Source organism: Haliotis cracherodii, unplaced genomic scaffold, assembly GCF_022045235.1.
Source record: "Haliotis cracherodii isolate W230 unplaced genomic scaffold, xgHalCrac1.p SCAF_1, whole genome shotgun sequence".
Taxonomy (NCBI): domain Eukaryota; kingdom Metazoa; phylum Mollusca; class Gastropoda; order Lepetellida; family Haliotidae; genus Haliotis; species Haliotis cracherodii.
Window position 1 is genome coordinate 30,965,411 of NW_027266264.1, and position 18,106 is coordinate 30,983,516.

Sequence of the window (18,106 nt, forward strand, 5' to 3'; positions counted from 1 at the left end):
GAATTTGTACGGGGGAGAGTTTATACCGGGACACCGGCCCTGTGACGTGAAGTTAACTCACTAATCACTGGTTCTCAGAGAGAGTGACCCTTTGTGTCAGCCTGGCTGGGCAGACTTGCATAATGAGCCACTTTCTCACAGCTGGAGTGACCGTGAGTTCAGCCGTATATGTGAAACATAAAATATCTTGTATGCGGCGGTGAGTTAGTGCATTCGCTATACTGAATTTACTTTAAGAATAGTCAGATTAGTTTACCGATATAGATTGATTGATATATATCTTCTAATAGGAATTTGGTGTTAGAAGAAAGCTGTGACATGGGATTACACAGATGCAGATGACAGTGACTATTTATGTGAATTCAATGACCTTTTTACACAAGGGGAAATTAATGCGAGTTTGAAATTGCTCAAAACAAGCAAATCTCCTGGCCCAGATGGCATAGTTAACGAATTCTTTAAAGCAACTAAGAACTATATCTCACCATTAATAACAAAACTATTCAATAAACTTTATGACAGTGGTATACTTCCTAGTAGCTGGGGCAAGAGTATTATTTGTCCCCTACACAAATCAGGCAGCTTCTCAGACCCAAATAATTACAGAGGCATTTCCTTGAAAAATTCACTGTGTAAAGTTCTTACAACAGTAGTTAACAACAGACTTCAACAATATTATTTCTGAATTTCAATTCCACTATTGACCAGATATTTACCCTACAAGCTATGGTCAACAAATATTTATCAAAGAGAAATGGAAGGTTTTATTGTCTTTTTATAGACTTTTCAAAAGCTTTTGACAGTGTGAACCACAAAATGTTATTTAATAGATTCCTTCAAGGCCAAGGCCCAAGCATGTCTAGCAGCCCAGGCAAGGAAAGCACTTCTATCAATATATAATTATCAAAAACAATTTGGATACATTAATCACCATGATCTTTTTAATATTTTTGATGCTATGATTTCACCAATTTTATGTTATGGATCAGAGATCTGGGGAACCAGCTACTGTAACATTATTGAGAGTGTCCATAACAGATTCTGCAAATTCTTTTTGAAAGTAAATAAGTTCACCAACAACAACAACATGGTTCTAGGAGACTGTGGTAGGATCCCCCTACAGTATAACTACATGTCAAGAGCAGATTCAAGCACAGATTCTCGTACTTTAGGGGGGATTGAGTCCCGTCCGGGTCAGCGATCTAACCCACTCAGCCACCGTGGCATCCACAAAAATGAAAGTCCGACAACTGGTAGTCTGGAAAATGTTATCCCAAATATAACATTTGTTACATTTGACCACTTTCTAAATGACATTCTGTGTTCATAGCTTTAGGCCATGGGAGCCGTGCCAATTTACAAACGTCAGAGGGGTACGCAAAGTATGTGATCTAAACTACCAGTTGTTGGACTTTCATTTTTGTGGAAGCTTGTGTGGCTGAGTGGGTTGGATCAGATTCTTCCAACGTCGGCTGGCTAGGTTTGTAAGCAGATCAGATGTATGCAACCGGAATGTTTATGTTTTAATTTGAATCTATGCTCAACAATAAATACATCATAAATTATGTCATTACTATACCGTGGACATGCTGGTTTTGTTATCGTATTTGTGAAGCAATGTGTCGTGACATTACTCAGATGTGATATTTAAGTTTAATCCCCCATCTCTCTCCATTTTCTGAATTAGTCAGTAAGATCTTCACACCATCCAGTACATGAAACTGACACAACAAAGTAGAAGCTTAAAACCATCTCGATATTTATGTCACTGTCTAAGGCTATTTCTAATGATCTTGAAATTTCAAGATAATAAATGGAAATTGTAAGATTATAACTTGAAATATCAACATAGTATCTTGAAATTTCAAGATGCTAGAATGTTGAAATTTCAAGATTCATAACTTGAAATTACAAGATACTAAGTTGAACTTTCAAGATATAAAAGTTGAAATTACAAGATACTAACTTGAAATTTCAACTTAGTATATTGAAATTTCAACTTATGTATCTTGAAACTCAACATAATATCTTGAAATTTCGACTTAGTAACCACACCCGAGCTAATGGGTTTCACCGAAGTGGTAAACGTCTGAGACCTGCATCACTTCGGGATTTCCACCCACATTAAGCTGACACGCCGCGATATAACTGGAATACTATTAAAAACGGCGTTAAACACAACTCACTCACTCACATAGTATATTGAAATCTCAACTTAGTATCTTGAAATTTCAAGACATAACCAGAAGCCAAATGGCCCTAAAAGGCTCCCGAACATTACAAACACAATTACAGTAAACTACGTTTATAACGAACACGCTTATAACTAACTGGCGGATATAACGAACTTACTTTTTAGTCCCGACTATGTGCTGTAGTTATGCTGAATATATGCTTATAACGAATTACGGTTATAACGAACTAAAAATAGTAGTCCCTTTGAGTTCGTTATAACCGTAGTTTACTGTAACTGTATTTCAGGGATTGCTACAGGGTCGATTTACATAGACGAGGAATTGAGACACAACGGTTTTCCTGGCGAGAGTCTGTCCAATGGTTCCGTGGTAGCCGTGAAGACCCACAATGGTTATGCAGGCAAAGGTTATGCCAGAGCAATACTTCTAATAAGAAACCCGTATGAATCAATGCTGTCCCTGTTCAAATTGTCCAACTCAAACCACACAGGAGAACCCAGTGTCGACAGATATGGGAAACGTGAGTACTTACGACTGTTAGGAATAGACTGTGGATCCTAAATCAGTTAACTCTTTTGTTGTAAACAATAAGCGACTAAGAATATAGATCCCCACTAACCGATGACATTTGTAAGAGGTAAGTAAACGGATCGGACGGTCAGGCATGGTAACGTGAAAGAGTGCATTCCACGTATCCATAGTGATCATCACTGGATTGTCTGGTATAAATACGATTATTTGCAGTCCGCAATCATATAATTGGAATATTGCTGAAAGCGGCGTAAAACAACAAACAAGTGGTCGATTATTTGATATATATGTTTGGGGCTTGTAAAGGTTTGTGGTGGGTCTACAAAAATGTTTGGTATCCTTTACAAGAAATAAAGTATATCTGTCTCTAGTCGAACTATATTCTGATCCAGACTTTACAGTTAAAACAATGAAATGCATCTTGGTTCAAAACCCAATTCACGGATCACATTTCAAGAAAGGATATTACTTACTCAACAATGTCTATCTTGAGAAAAAAACAACTTGGAAATAATCATAGTGAATGAAAGCGTCAAAAAACGTTAAGATAAACGTAAGAAATCTCTACTAAAAGTGGAGTCCATGGTACTATTCAGACCAATTTTTTAAGCATGTGCTGGAGGTAGGAGACATATTGACATAAACCGACACGGCTTGTTTAGTGATCCAATTTCATTTCGAATAAATATATAAGTATTGGAGAAAACACGCTCACAAGGTTTTTGGTAGACAGAGCATGCCCTGGGGAGAGGGAAAAACCAAGGGGGCGAAGCTGGAAAGTAAAACCTCACGATAGGTCTGAATGCGTATAGAAAGAAGTCTCTTACTTAATAGAGATCCCAATGAATACTAGGTTTATAAGTTTAAATCATAACACGAGAGTTTGTGCTTATTCTAAGTGATATCTACTCAAGTCTGCTTGGATCAAATTAAATAGTACCGTATAGTGAAACCGTGTATGGTCCCCATAAACTATTTAATGAAACAACTGTTCCTAGCAAGGTCCCCGGGTATGCCAACATGTCCATTCAAATTAAACAATGCATTGTATTCCAAAACATTCAAAAACATTTAATAGACTCCTGATGCATTCCAATGCTTCTGAGCTGTTTCAAAAGCCTTCCACTGATTCCCAATTTTTGAAATATATTTGGAAAGGACGTTTTGTCAACTCTTGGAAATGTCAGGTTTTTTACTGGTTAAATAAACACGAAGTTTCGGTTTAATTCATAAAACATCTACACATTTCCCACTCATTTAAGATAGTGAGTGAGTGAGTGAGTTTGGTTTTACGCCGCTTTTAGCAATATTCCAGCAATATCACGCCAGAAATGGGCGTCACACATAGTACCCATGTCGGGAATCGAACTTTGGTCTTCGGCGTGACGAACGAACGCTTTAACCAATAGGCTATCCGACTGCCCCTCATTCAAGACTTCCTATGTTACCTCGATATGAAAGTCATGGTAGTGTGTGTCAAATATCAAGGTCGTCCTGAGGGTCATTCGCCCATGAAATGGAGACTTCATATTTGTAACACAACCTAAGTTTGAACTAATGTTCTCGCATGTGATTGGATGGTGCTGAAGGTCAAGGTCACCCACTGAGTAGACATTTCAAAAATGTGTGTAAACAATATTTTGAGAATTTATTATTGAAATGTTCATGGTTCATGGCTGAGATTCATGGTCAAGGTTATGAAACAGGAAGTGCTTATAAATTTATTATTAAGGTATATGTAGCGTTTAAGTTTTAGACATGTGGATAGGCGGCAGTACTGGACGAAGACTAGACATCACAGGGACGAACAGACACACGAGACGACTTGCGCCCAGACGGATATTTAAATAGCTGCCGAGAACGAGGTACAAAACGGGCAACAAGACTTACGGTTGACGATCCTAAACGCCTAACAAATGCTGATAACATAACCCTGTAAACACGAACTTCTGCAGAACACTATGGAAAAACGTGTATAAAATTTCTGTTTCAAAGTTGTACTGCATTGGAAATGTGTTTTTTTATGGAATACTGTAAGGGACATTCTCGCGACCTCGCATTCTCGCGATCTCGACCTTTGGAAACGAGCTAAATATGCCCAAAACACCAGAATGCGAGATCGCGAGAACGCGAGATTTGGCCATAATATCGCGTTCTAGCGATCTCGCATTTTCGTATTTTTGATGCATAGCACTTTTTGTCAAAAGTCGACAACACGAGAATGCGACATTTGGACATGATGAAAAATCTTGCGATCTCGCAATCTCGACTTGTTAAATTAGGCCACAAAAACACGAAATCGCGAGAATCCGATATTTCATTTTCTCGCGATCACGCGTTCTCGTGTTCTCGTGTTCTCGTTTTTTTAGACGCTGTCCGTGCGCATGTGTAAGATCATAATGTCAAGGCGCATGCGCACGTTAGTAGTCCGGTGGTCATGCTTCTTTCATGCTCTTCATTCTCCAAGTAGCATTTACCAAACTTATGACTGGAGCTTGAAAATGCTCTGTAATTTACATACACAAAGTCCCATGTAGAGTAGAGTACTCTCCCTTTGCTACAGTTTCCTTTGTACCATAAATTAAAACCCTCAACATGCTCATTATAATTTAAACAAAATAAATTGTGCACATGAATGTCCAGTGATAGTGAAGACATTAAAGTGTGAGGAAGCTGGAAACAATATATCACTGTCAGTGAGAAAGTAAATATTGCTTAAAGCAACATCAGCAGTATTGCAGCTATTCGCGGCTGCGCTGTTAATTGCAGAAATACTCACAGGCCAGTGATTTTCTCCATAAGACAATATTATACACGGCTAGCATATTCATCAAAACAAAATTCTCAAAGACCAGTTTGTACCATTCGGCTAAAATGAGATTGTCCGATGTTTTTACACGACACCACAGTCGCTACTTTAGGCCATACAAAATAAATTAATAGATTTTCATCCTCTCCCACCTGGCTACAAAACATCGCAACTTACATTATTCTATTGCCTCAAAGTTCCTAGAAATAGAAATATCGCTAATATGTGTGTTCCTACTCCGTGCACATAGACCTACTGATCATGAACACGCATGATGCATGTGAATCGCACCCTTCGACAGCAATTGTACACAGATGCCCTAAATGGTTCGATAAGAAAACAATAAAATGTTAAAAATAAAATGCGTTCCGTCTCCCATGTATTTTAAAATTCAATCAAACTCCAACTTATAATTCATTGCGGCCTTGACATCCACTTGACAGGCATGCTTATACTGGAAAAGTACCCCCAATATCCAGCCTGAGGGACCGGCATGGCTCTGAATAAGTGAGTGAGTTTGGCTTAACACCGCTTTGAACAGTATTAATATTTCAGTTATACCCCGGCTTGTCAGCTTGAAATGGGACGAAACCCACCATCATAGGTTTCTGGCACACCCAAGAAACGCAACTCTACACAGCGAATTGCGACGCCTCAGACGACTGAGTCACTAGAAGACTGTATAGGTAATTGGCCGAAAAACGCGAGATAGCGAGATCGCGACATTGGTCAAGTGTCGAAATCTGGCGATTTCGCGTTTTTGGAAAATAGTTGCATTAACTTATAGCCAATTGGCACGAAAGCACGAGAACGCAACATCGCGAGATTGCGACATTGGTCAAGTGTCGCAAGCTTGCGTTCTCGTGTTTTTGAAAATAGTTGCATATGACTGTATAGGCAATTGACACAAAAGCACGACAATGCGAGATCGCGACATTGGTCAAGATTTGGAAGACATGTACCCCAATCAAAGTAAAATCTTGAATCAAATAACATGAAATGTCCAGCCCCGGAAACAATAGACGTGACAAGAAGTTGCGAGACAACAGGGCAAAACATGTCTTTAAAGGTGAATGGTAACTGAATGATCTGCCCTTTGTCATTCGGCTTATGACCTTGGGTTGTTTGTGGTTCCCGGAGCTCAAATGTCCACATACATATCAACAATTTGAACAGCATCGGTCTACTCATTAATAAGTTGTTTTTGTCGCAACAATCGGCGGAATAATAATAAAAATAACAATAACAACAACAGCAATGATAATAAATTGAACTTGTTATTTTTAGGACAATGTACGATGGTAGTTTTAAATGCAGAAAACTTTTGTCCACATTGAGGGAATTGCTCACTGCACTGCGACATGATTTCAATCGAGTAATAACTCTACCTGGATCCATCTTGATAATATAGTTTATATAGGTAATAAAGTAATTGAAAGAATTACCAACCAAAACAATACATACATGTATAACTCTCTCGGTATAACATAAAATAATATTTATTGCCATATAAAATACCACATGTACGAATATACCACAAATGGCCGTATAATGTTAATTCTATCATGAATGTCGAAATTAATCGATTCGGATTGGTCAAATCACAATAACCACATGTGACTGAAACAGACGACTTGACAGTCCTATCAACGTGGAAGCTAATGTTCATAGGAAAGTACTTCTTTCGCAGACATTGTCAGTAGGTATTTATAAATACATACATGTATAAATGAACAATTTCAGGTCACAAAATCCAGAGATGCGGTTACTACAATTGTCAAAGTATGCGTTGCATAACAGAAAACAAGTTGAAGAGTGTACTTTAACTTTTAGGGACAAGAGAGCTTGAGATCTTAATAAGTTGAGCCCCGTCTCTTCATATTACAATATCTCAAGTTGACAACGCGCATACAGGGACTGGAACCAGTTGAGAGATTTGTTACTTTCTGTAAGCTGATTCCCGACTCTCTATGCGCGTCGTGAACTTGTGCCAAGCTGGGAATCGGTACGTACAGGCCTCCATTTTCAAAGCTCATCTCGTTTATGTGACGTCACACCCGGCTGAGTTAAGCTTGATTCCGTCTCTATTTCTCTATGTCTTTCCACAGCAAAAGAGTGCAGTAGCCTGTTCCAGCCGCTTGTGTAGACCGGTACTAGTCACTGCAAACACGAAAACGTCGTTTTTCCCCGTGTATGGCAATGGACGAAAAAACGACGTTTTTTACGCTTTCTAACCATCGTTTTACCGTCTAGAATCTGTCGTTATTTGGCATCGGAATTTACTGCGAGAGAATGATTTCATCCAGCTCCTCTTTTTGCTTGATTGACATTGTCAATCGAGCTTCAGCGTAATCTGGAATTTCTATTTGTCGAGGTTTCATTGGCCAACTCTCGCGTGTTAGAGTTTGGCGCTGCGTACGTGGCTCCTGATGGAAGCATTGAATTCTACTTTCAACTTGCTCAAATTTGCTATTCCACGCTCACGTGACTTCCCGTTTTGTTTCCAGTACGTAATCGATCCACAACAACGCAACTGTCACATCCTGTCAAAATTATTAGAAAGAGAATGTTGAAGAAACAGCCACACGTGACTTCCCGTTTTGTTTCCAGTACGTAATCGATCCACAACAACGCAACTGTCACATCCTGTCAAAATTATTAGGAAGAGAATGTTGAAGAAACAGCCACACGTGACTTCCCGTTTTGTTTCCAGTACGTAATCGATCCACGACAACGCAACTGTCACATCCTGTCAAAATTATTAGAAAGAGAATGTTGAAGAAACAGCCACACGTGACTTCCCGTTTTGTTTCCAGTACGTAATCGATCCACGACAACGCAACTGTCACATCCTGTCAAAATTATTAGAAAGAGAATGTTGAAGAAACAGCCACACGTACTTCCCGTTTCGTGGTCCAATATAACCAACGAATACCTAAACAAAATCTGTAAACTGCTACCGAATAACTTGCTGGCTGTCACGACTTATCTTTGTAGGTGGTGACCGTTGGTAGATATTGCCAGAGACCATATACCGATAATTAGTCTCTGATACTCCTTGCAATGATAGAGGCAGGGAAGTTAATTGTATGATAAATAGTCAGATGGCAGTGTAACAGAATACTACATATTATCCAGCACAGTTCTGTTTCAACGTAAATTTTCAATTATTGAATATTTCCCTTACACATAAGATACCGGGGTACCACATTTGCGTTAACTTTAGCTAAAATCATTAGAAAACGTTCAGACTTAGAAAAGGTCAAAGAATAAGAAATACATAGACTTTGAAATAGATATTTAGAATTTCATACATTCTAGTCAAGATCCAAATGAATGATTATCGTATTGTATCAGCCACACTTCTAAAGACAACACGTGTGACTGAGCTGAAAACGAAACATAGCATTGCATAGTGAGAGCTCAGAACCCATCCATCGACCCCACTACCCTCACACTAACACAAATAAGCAAGGCCTCGACCTGACACTTATTAAACGACATGCGGATCCTGGGTAGAATAGGCCTTCATTAACCCAGGCTTGCCGTGAAAGGCGACTATGCTTGTCGTAAGTGGCAACTACGGGATCGAATGGTCAGGCTCGCTGACTTGGTTGATGCATGTCATCGATCCCAATTGCGTGGATTGATGCTCATGATATCAATCACTGGATTGTCTGGTCCAGACTTGATTATTTACAGACCGCCGTCATATAGCTGGAATATTGCTGACTCCGGCGTTCAACAACAAACCAACATGCGCGCGATGGGATAAGAGTGAGCCTTCCCAAATCTCTGTGTTATATATCTAACCCGTTACCAACACTGAACACGGCCTTATTCCTGGGGCACCACATATATACAAGAAGAACTTGTCAGCACATACTGGTAGTAGTGGTGGTGTTGGTGCCGCGGAGTACCTTTGCCTAAGGGCTCAGTCGCACATTCAGGATTTTTACTGCCTTCCTTGATAGGACCATTCTGAGTCTGATCAAGATCCTGTGATTCGTGGCAAGAAGTTCACAAATAATCAGATATTGTCTCACTCAGAATCTGATCCGATTTGTATCTTCCGCATGGTAAATAACGACCGAATCTGTCCCGACAGCGTCCCGATTCTCCCGAATGCGATCCGACAGAGATCCGACAGTGACCGGACAGTGAAGCAATCGCCAAGATCTGGAAACAATCTGGACTCAATCGACAAGAATCGGCAATGAAGAATTCATGCCCGTTCATCACGACAGCGTCCCGATCCTAGGGACATCGCCCAGGCAACACAGACACTTTGTTACGATTTTGATCCGATGCAGCAGAATCTGTCACGACATAGTCACGATTGTAATCCGACTAGACAAATTCGGCTGAGTTTCCCGAATGTTACGGGACGCACCATACTGTCGGGATTGCTTTGCGGACCTCATGGACCTTTCCCGATCCGTAGGACTCTATTACGAACGAATACGACTCCGTTCAGACAATGAAAGGACATTCCAGATCACTGAGGATAGTAATCCGACTTTTTCACTTTTCGTGATCTCAAACGGGAGCCATAATCGGCACTGTGTAAACCTGGCCTAACCGAAGCTTGTCTAAGACAGAGACCACCTCACTTCGCGTTGTTGTTTTATGTGTATGGGAGGTCACCATCTACCTCAGCAATTCCGGTTGAACTGCCCTTCTTTGGAACTCATGTGTGTGAATTTGGTACACATACTAGCTATTGGGATTTTAGAATTGACTTGAATTTTGTGTAGCCGTCTGCCGAGATTATACCCTGATGGTATGCACTTTATTTCGTGTGTTTAGACACTAAACGTGTTTAGACACCAAATGTTTATTTCGTTTAGGATTTAAACACGATTGATGAGCGGTACTCCTATATCCCCGTGTCAGTGAACGGTGTCTGAGCCCTTCCTAGTCCGGAACGCCACGGGGAGTTTTCCTACTAAATATAAATTTGTCGCTCCCGGCCGACACTAAGCTGACTGACAGTAAAGTACACTACACTGGTGATGAGGAATAACAATGGAGATTAACGTCTTGTAAGTAAAGGCAATTACGTGTTTCAATGAAAACAAAGCTTTTATTAAGTACTTTGATAACGAAGTTTCAGGACTACGTCTTGTCCTTCCAACTTCCGTCATTCATGTTCTTCCAATTTCCAAATGCCAATCAAAGACTTACATGATTCTAGACATTACTCAACATGGTAATTTGCCTTTGGTAAACAGTGTATGAGGTATGCTCCAGAATCGATCGTGTCTACTCTCATATACCTGGAAACGCAATATGAAAAAATCCCCGAAAACACCCTTAACAGCCAAAGGTGCCAGTCCAGTGTATGTCTAATGTGTGTAAAGTATAAAGAAATATTGAATGGTGTATAGGGTAAATACCTAAAAAAAGTGATGGGCGTACATTGTCCGTTTCTATATCACCTACAGAAATCAGTTTGGGCAGCGGATCATCAAACACTCTCCAGACTTGGAGAAATGTTTACTTATTTCTGTTATCTTGATTTCAGGGCCCAAACTGAGGCAATCTTGACTTGCAAAATCATTCTTGACTTGAGTTGGAGTCCTTTTCATATTTATTCTCTTGGGTCTGGGAGACACACAATGCTGTGAGTATCGCATGGAGAACTAACCAGTAGAGAGAATCCCGCTTGGGTCAGCCTGGGCCAGTGTAGTCTGTATCCTCCCATTAGTTTTGCGTCCCGTTTGTCGCACAAAACTTAACACAACATAGGTCATGGCGGCAGGCACTGGCTGGTCTACCCTATGTTACCCAAGTATTAGAATGGAGTGATCCAGGAAAAGTAGAAAAGTAATCTTGTACTTTATGTATATAAAACTGTAGAAAAGTAAACTTGTACTTTATTTCTGTGTTGTATATACACACAATGACATTAACATGTTATAATAAACATTCTTTATTTGCACTGGTAGTCGCACTGATTAATTCATGAATTGATTGTCTCTGAATAGTCTTTGTGTACTCCAACCCTGCATTGAAGCCTGCAGCAAAGTTGGCGAAGAGCATGTTCCCTTCAAACAAACATAGGCATATTTTGATAAATGAAACATCTTCGTGTGCATAAATGGAATCCAAAATGTCTACTTCGTTTGCAGAAACTGTTCAAGATAACAATACTCTCTGTCAATGCGTTCAACATGTAAATACATTTCATACCTGATATACTGACATGGTCCCAGCTGGCAAACAAGAGTTCTAAGAGCTTACTGTTTCGGCATAACTTCATCTATTCATCCGCGGCAACATTGTTTGCTAACAATTGCTTCATCACTGATTTTCAGTGATCCATGAATATATTTTTACCGCTATTGTCAACGTTTACGCCAAAAGGAATTTGTTTCGTTGGAAAATCGAAATTGGTTATTCTCTAGCATTGATGTTTCACATTTCTTTGGTTGTCTATGACATGAGTATTGGTTGAAAACAACATCTGGTGTCACACGACACCAAATAATATGTTGTATGCCTGATGTAAATACTATTTTATTCAGGAAACAATAGCTAGAATTAGTTACCCGAACAGACTAAATGTTATATTTCCCTTTAATATAACACGTGTTTCAACACACAAAAATGTTAAACAAACACACATTTGTGTTTACCGTTATACTTGCCCATATAGCCGTCGTATACATGTAAAATATATAAATGTTGTGCACAGTCATGGGTGGAATTGAATACACTATTGAAATAAGGAACATGTTCATGAGGCGAGACATTTCAAAACAGTATACAATCTAAAGTGTTGAAGATCTTCTTTGGTTGACTACAAACTACAATTTTTACACGTGCACATACCTTAGCTATATCATAAATAATATATACCTTTAAATACCCACATCTAAAATCAACCAACATCCCAGAAATACAATAATTTGGTTGTAGTTAAAATTATAAATCTACTCAATAGAATCCAAATGGATCCCAGAACGATGCTTGATTTCAGGACCAGAACTTAGGCAATCTAGACTTGTCAAATCATAATTTACTTGGAGTCCGTTTCAAATATATTCTCTAGGATCTGGGGACAGATAGAGTAACACGTAGTCAATGAAAACATTTCTTTAAAATATATTTTTTATTCGAAAGAACCATTCCCCTTCTGCGGTTTTGGAATCAACTAAACTAGACTTGCCTAGGTTTTTAGTAAAACAGAATACCTAAAAAATATAAATTCCACAGTCATGGCGCAGGACCAGGGGACAGACTACGGTGTGAGTATCGAATGGAGAACTGACGGAATCCCGCTAGGGTCAGCCTACATATTGCATATCCTACACCACGAGATCTGACTTGGTTGTGGTTCAGGGAAATTTGACAGCAAATCGCCACATGAATCAAATTCTTCAACCTCACCTTCTTCCAATAATTGACCGCCACAGGGAGCTGTTTCAACAGGACAACGCTCCACCGCACATAGCTTGTGTCACGGCAGACTACCTCCTTATGCCAACATCAACGTCTTGCACTGGCCGTCGAGATCTCCAGATCTCAACCCAATCAAACAACTCTGAGATGAACTCGATCGACGTGTACGTCAACGTCAGAACCGCCACAGACACTCCACAACTGGCCAACGCGTTACAAGCAAAATGGCGCCGAATTCCGCAGGACAGAATTCGTACGCTTAACCAGTCAGTACAGAGGAGATGCAGAGCCGTGATTGCTGCCCCGGGCGGTCATACGAGATACTGAGTTTAGTGCAACTTTGTGGCCTGATGTGACATGACACTGAACAATTTTCAATGCCTTTTACAACGACAACATGTGACTATCGAGGTCCAAAATTTCATATTTGTATCTATGATATTAAATTAAATATATCGACTTTATCCAGTCACAGGATTGTAACTGATGGCACCTGTCACAAATACATGCAAAGACATGTCAATCCACGGAAACATGATGTTACTATTAACACGAGAGTTGGGGAATCAGAATGATATGTGACTGTCTGCCGTCCGTATTTATACCTATTCTAGCAACTACAGATAATCTCTTTGACTGATTAAACTGACGATAAAGTTGTTATTGCGAACTTTAGGAACGTTCTCGTGCTTTTGTGTCAATTGCCTATACAGTCATATGCAATTATTTTCAAAAACGCGAGAACGCGAGATTGCGACAATTGACCAATGTCGCGATCTCGCGTTCTCGTGCTTTAGTGTCAATTGCCTACACAGTTATATGCAACTATTTTCAAAAACGCGAGAACGCGAGATTGCGACACTTGACTAAATCTCGCGTTCTCGCGATCTCGCATTCTGATGTTTTGGGCATATTTAGCTCGTTTCCAAAGGTCGAGATAGCGAGGTCGCGAGAATGTCCCTTACAGTATTCCATAGTTTTCCCAAACAGGAATCGGTGTAATTAAATCGGAAATGCTTATAACTATGTTACGAAGGTAGCTAGGGACATTAGACTTTCTGTTTCCAGACTGTACTGGATTGCATTTTGCGTGAGTGAGATCAAATGTCACCTAATGTAGAAAAGTTAAAATGATTCGTGATATATGTTTCTGATGGGAAAATGTTGGAATTGGGCTGGACATGGTTAAGTCTTTTCACGGCATAATGACCAGGTCTGACTCACGAATATTTCCTTTAACCTAACGAGGAAGAACCTCCTAAATGATACCCTTGTGATGGAATGTTCATCGTCAAACCTAGTGTGCGGACTTTGTATAAACATGCATTATATATTCGTCTAAGTATGAGTTACCTTTTTGTCAATCAAATCTTATAGTATTGCGAAATTACCCCTCACTTTTGCAGCGTGCATGGTTAACTTGTTGTCGTCACTTTATTGCTGACATATTGCTAATGCGATATTAAATTTTGACTCACGTATCACCAGCCATTGAATCTCTCCATCGTTTCCTGGTGAACCCGGGGGCACGGGTGGCCCAGTCGTCTAAGGCGCCGCGATTCTCTGTGCAGAGTTGCGTCCCTTGGGCTCGCCAGAAACCTATGATTGTTGGTTCGAATCCCGGTTCGCCCCGATTATGTTTCTAGGTTTGTCAGCACCATACCCGTGCTCGTGGGTTTCACCGAAGTGGTAAACGTCTGAGACCTGCATCAGTTCAGGCTTTCCTCCCACATTAAGCTGACACGCCGTGATATAACTGGAATAGTGTCAAAGGCGGCGTGAAACCCAACTCACTCACACACATGGTGTACCCTTCCCGCTCTGTCAATCAGTCAGTCATTCGTATTCTGTCATAGCGCCATCATATCATCACAACGTGCATTCGTGTCACGCAACACTCACAACATACCATATTCAATAAATGCATCAATTGCTGCATAATTGTTACAAAATGTATCATCTTCACTTCTTTCAGAGTGGGGCAAATTTACTGAAGAACGGATTCAGCAATATATTCCATTTTTTGCCTCCTGGATAAAGCTTCAGGATGTTTTGCCCATCTTCTATGACGCACTGAAACAGAACCTCGCATGGGAATTAGTCAGGATTAAGGCGTTCCTGGGACAGTCGGGTATTAAAGGAGACGTTCGATGTGCTTTGAGAGACAGTGAAGGACACTTCCATAGAAAAGAGACTGGAATCACACTAGAGTTCTTCTTTTCCAAAAAACAAAGAATGGCTGTAAATAGTGTAATTGACCAAATGCAAAAGATGTTTAAAGACCGGTTTGAAAACATCCGAGAGGATATGGACACGTGGAAGTTGTAATCACACTACACCAAATACATTTTAAAATGAGTCGTTACTTTGCTTGAGGGTGGCCTCATTTTACAGCATCCATAAACCAACTCAGAGGGAAAAAACAGATTTATTGTTCACCTTAAACATAGAGTATGTGCCAAACAGCAGGTTAATTTTGCTTCAGGCTGAACGGAGAACGGAGGTTTTACCTCAAACTTGAGGTGCCGTTGTCAGTTTTCAAATCAATGTTATTTCCGTCCTTCCTGCTTGCAAAAAGTCCAGCACATGCAAATGGAAGGCATCTGGGGCAAATGGTTGATGGTGTGTGTCATCAACATTTAAGCTCTATACATGTCTGATTTATTTTGGTATGCAAGGATATTGGAGTGGGGGTTTCCTTAATGTTAAAAGTCTCTGATAAACTTGCCACTTTCATACTACATCTTCGTGGACTGAATGAAAAAAAAACATGTTGCCAAAATACTTTGTTCCAGCAAATACAGGCCAAGATAATTTGGCCTCACGTTTTGCCAAAGAAATAATTGTTTCAAACATATGGTATGGTTTACAAAGCAATGACCGAAAGAATATTTCATGGTCAACCAAAACCCCACGCCCCCGTCAACTAAACCACGTCCCCGTCAACTAAACAGGTTTAAAGAAATAATTACGATACTATTTTTCACTGATTGGATTCCTTACCTGATCCTGACCGCTTCCGTGGTGTAGTTGATGGAGCGAAGGGTTGGTGGTTCAATACCTTGGCCGAGTCATAAAATATTTTTGTGATACTGCTGCTGCTTCGCTGGTAGGCACACGTTTTAAAAAATGTTACAGGTTCAGGATGATGTTTCAGTTTGTAAAAAACAATGTCTTGAGTGAAGTCTTTGAAGTTGGGAGAACATGAATGCATGACACTTTTTTATGGATGGCAACTGATTGAATTCTTTGTATGACATTTCAGAGCTACTTCTTGTTCCTTCATCATTGTTTAGAGTGTAGAAAAAGAGACGCGGCAAACCCGTTTCATATTCACAAGAAATGTCTGCCAAACACAGGGTTGATTGCAAGGGTCAAATTTGGAAATGTCCTCAATACTATGGGGAATTGGGTAAACAATTACATGCTTACTCATAAGGAAAGGGACTATAAATTTTGTTAGCACTTTATCAAGTCTCGGTAACATTTTCAAAATATACTCTTCAAAAAAAGAAAAGTAAAACGGATAGTTTTTGGCATAAAGGCAAAATTAGCGGACCAAGAGGTGCACAATGAAGAGGTTTTATGTGTTGTAGTGACAAATTTCCCGGATTAAAATGATCATAACAAGGGCATGCAAACCATTAGACGGGAAACACGTACCCTGTGCATTAACGAAAGAGCCATGGAGCTACTGCACGTTATGCACGTGCGGCATCACTATGAACGGTATTAAAGTGCAGGGTTTTTAATTGCCTGGCATCTTCGTCAATCGAACAGTGACAGTACAACAACACGCCAAGATTAACAGAAGTGCAAAGAAACAACGTCATAGGTCGCTTGCAGGCAGGGGAATCCCGATCAGCTGTACCCCGCACCATCACAAGTCTATGGGATCAATTCTAACCGCATGGGTCAACATGATCGGGGAAGGTCGGGAGGACCAAGAGTAACCAGCCCCGCCCAAGATCACTACATCCAACTGTGCCATATACGTGAAAGGACGACCACAGCCACCTCAACCGCATCCCAAATACTCGAATTGCTCAGAATCGCCGACCAGACCGTACAAAACCGTTTAAGAGCAGCAGGTCTACGAGCAAGACGTCCTGTTCGACGCGTCATATTGAGTCGACAACATCGTCAACAACGACTGCATTGGTGTCGTCAACACAGGGTATGTCCTCAACTGCGATCGAGAGATGTCTGGTTGAGTGACAAATCACTGATCAAGATTTCTCCTCCGTCGAGGGGATGGAAGAGCATTGGAGCGGCATCGAGACATTATGAAATATACATGTTAATAACGCATTACAAATGTTGATGACGAAAACCAATAGATTTAAGGTATAATGTATAATATATGTATTATATTAAATTGGAGATAACTGAGGAGTGTATTGTAGATGTGTTGTGTTTTGTCTTCTTTTTTTATTTTGGAAATATATTTTCAAATATGACAATACATACATATGGGGAAACATCTTTTGGACGTCTTCAAAATTATCACTGAAGACAACAAACTGTGGATAAACTTTGACAAATTCCTCACTTTCCTAAAAAAAATGCAAACAGAAACTGCAAGAAAGAAAGAAACTGATAAACTGAAAGAAGAATTACCCTTTTGAGGAACAGTCAGACAGAACCTAACAGTATTCGCGCTAGTAAACAGAAGCATGTTGGTAAGGGTGGATTAGAGTCTGTGAAAAAGTTCCGATAACGCTAGTCGCCTTCATAAGAATTAGTTGAGATGTACTTTATGTACTTCACTATTGTCAGACTTGGTTGCACAATATGATGAAAGCAAAGTTTGTAACTATTTCCTATTTCCAGTGATTGAAGAATGAATGGACAAACATTTTGCAGTTAACTTTAATCAAGTTGATAATGGCATGTAAGGATGTTATAAAGTTAATATGTTCATCGGCTTCTATATTAAATGTATTGTGAAGAAGACTACGTCAGTTTCAGATTGGTAATATAATTTTAATTATGATATCATTGTCATTATTATACCTTCAGATTATCACAAATAAAATTTGAGACATATTTCATATTAAACATAGCGGTATTGATATTATTCTAACATTGGCATTGTTAATACAGTTAATTATTCTTAAGAATAGTACAACATGCACAGATTTATATTTAGTGTGTATTATTA

General features: G+C 39.7%; 1 protein-coding gene across 1 annotated transcript in view; it reads left to right on the forward strand.

Moving 5' to 3' along the window:
* LOC139455247 (WSCD family member AGAP003962-like) overlaps window positions 1-15,351 on the forward strand; it is a 30,904-nt gene extending 15,553 nt beyond the window's left edge. The window contains exons 2-3 of the mRNA XM_071236801.1: window positions 2,482-2,715; window positions 14,918-15,351. Coding sequence (XP_071092902.1) covers window positions 2,482-2,715; window positions 14,918-15,270 — 587 coding nt within the window. The 3' untranslated portion in view covers window positions 15,271-15,351. The remainder of the gene's footprint in view (window positions 1-2,481; window positions 2,716-14,917) is intronic.
* The last annotated feature ends 2,755 nt before the right edge of the window (window positions 15,352-18,106 follow it).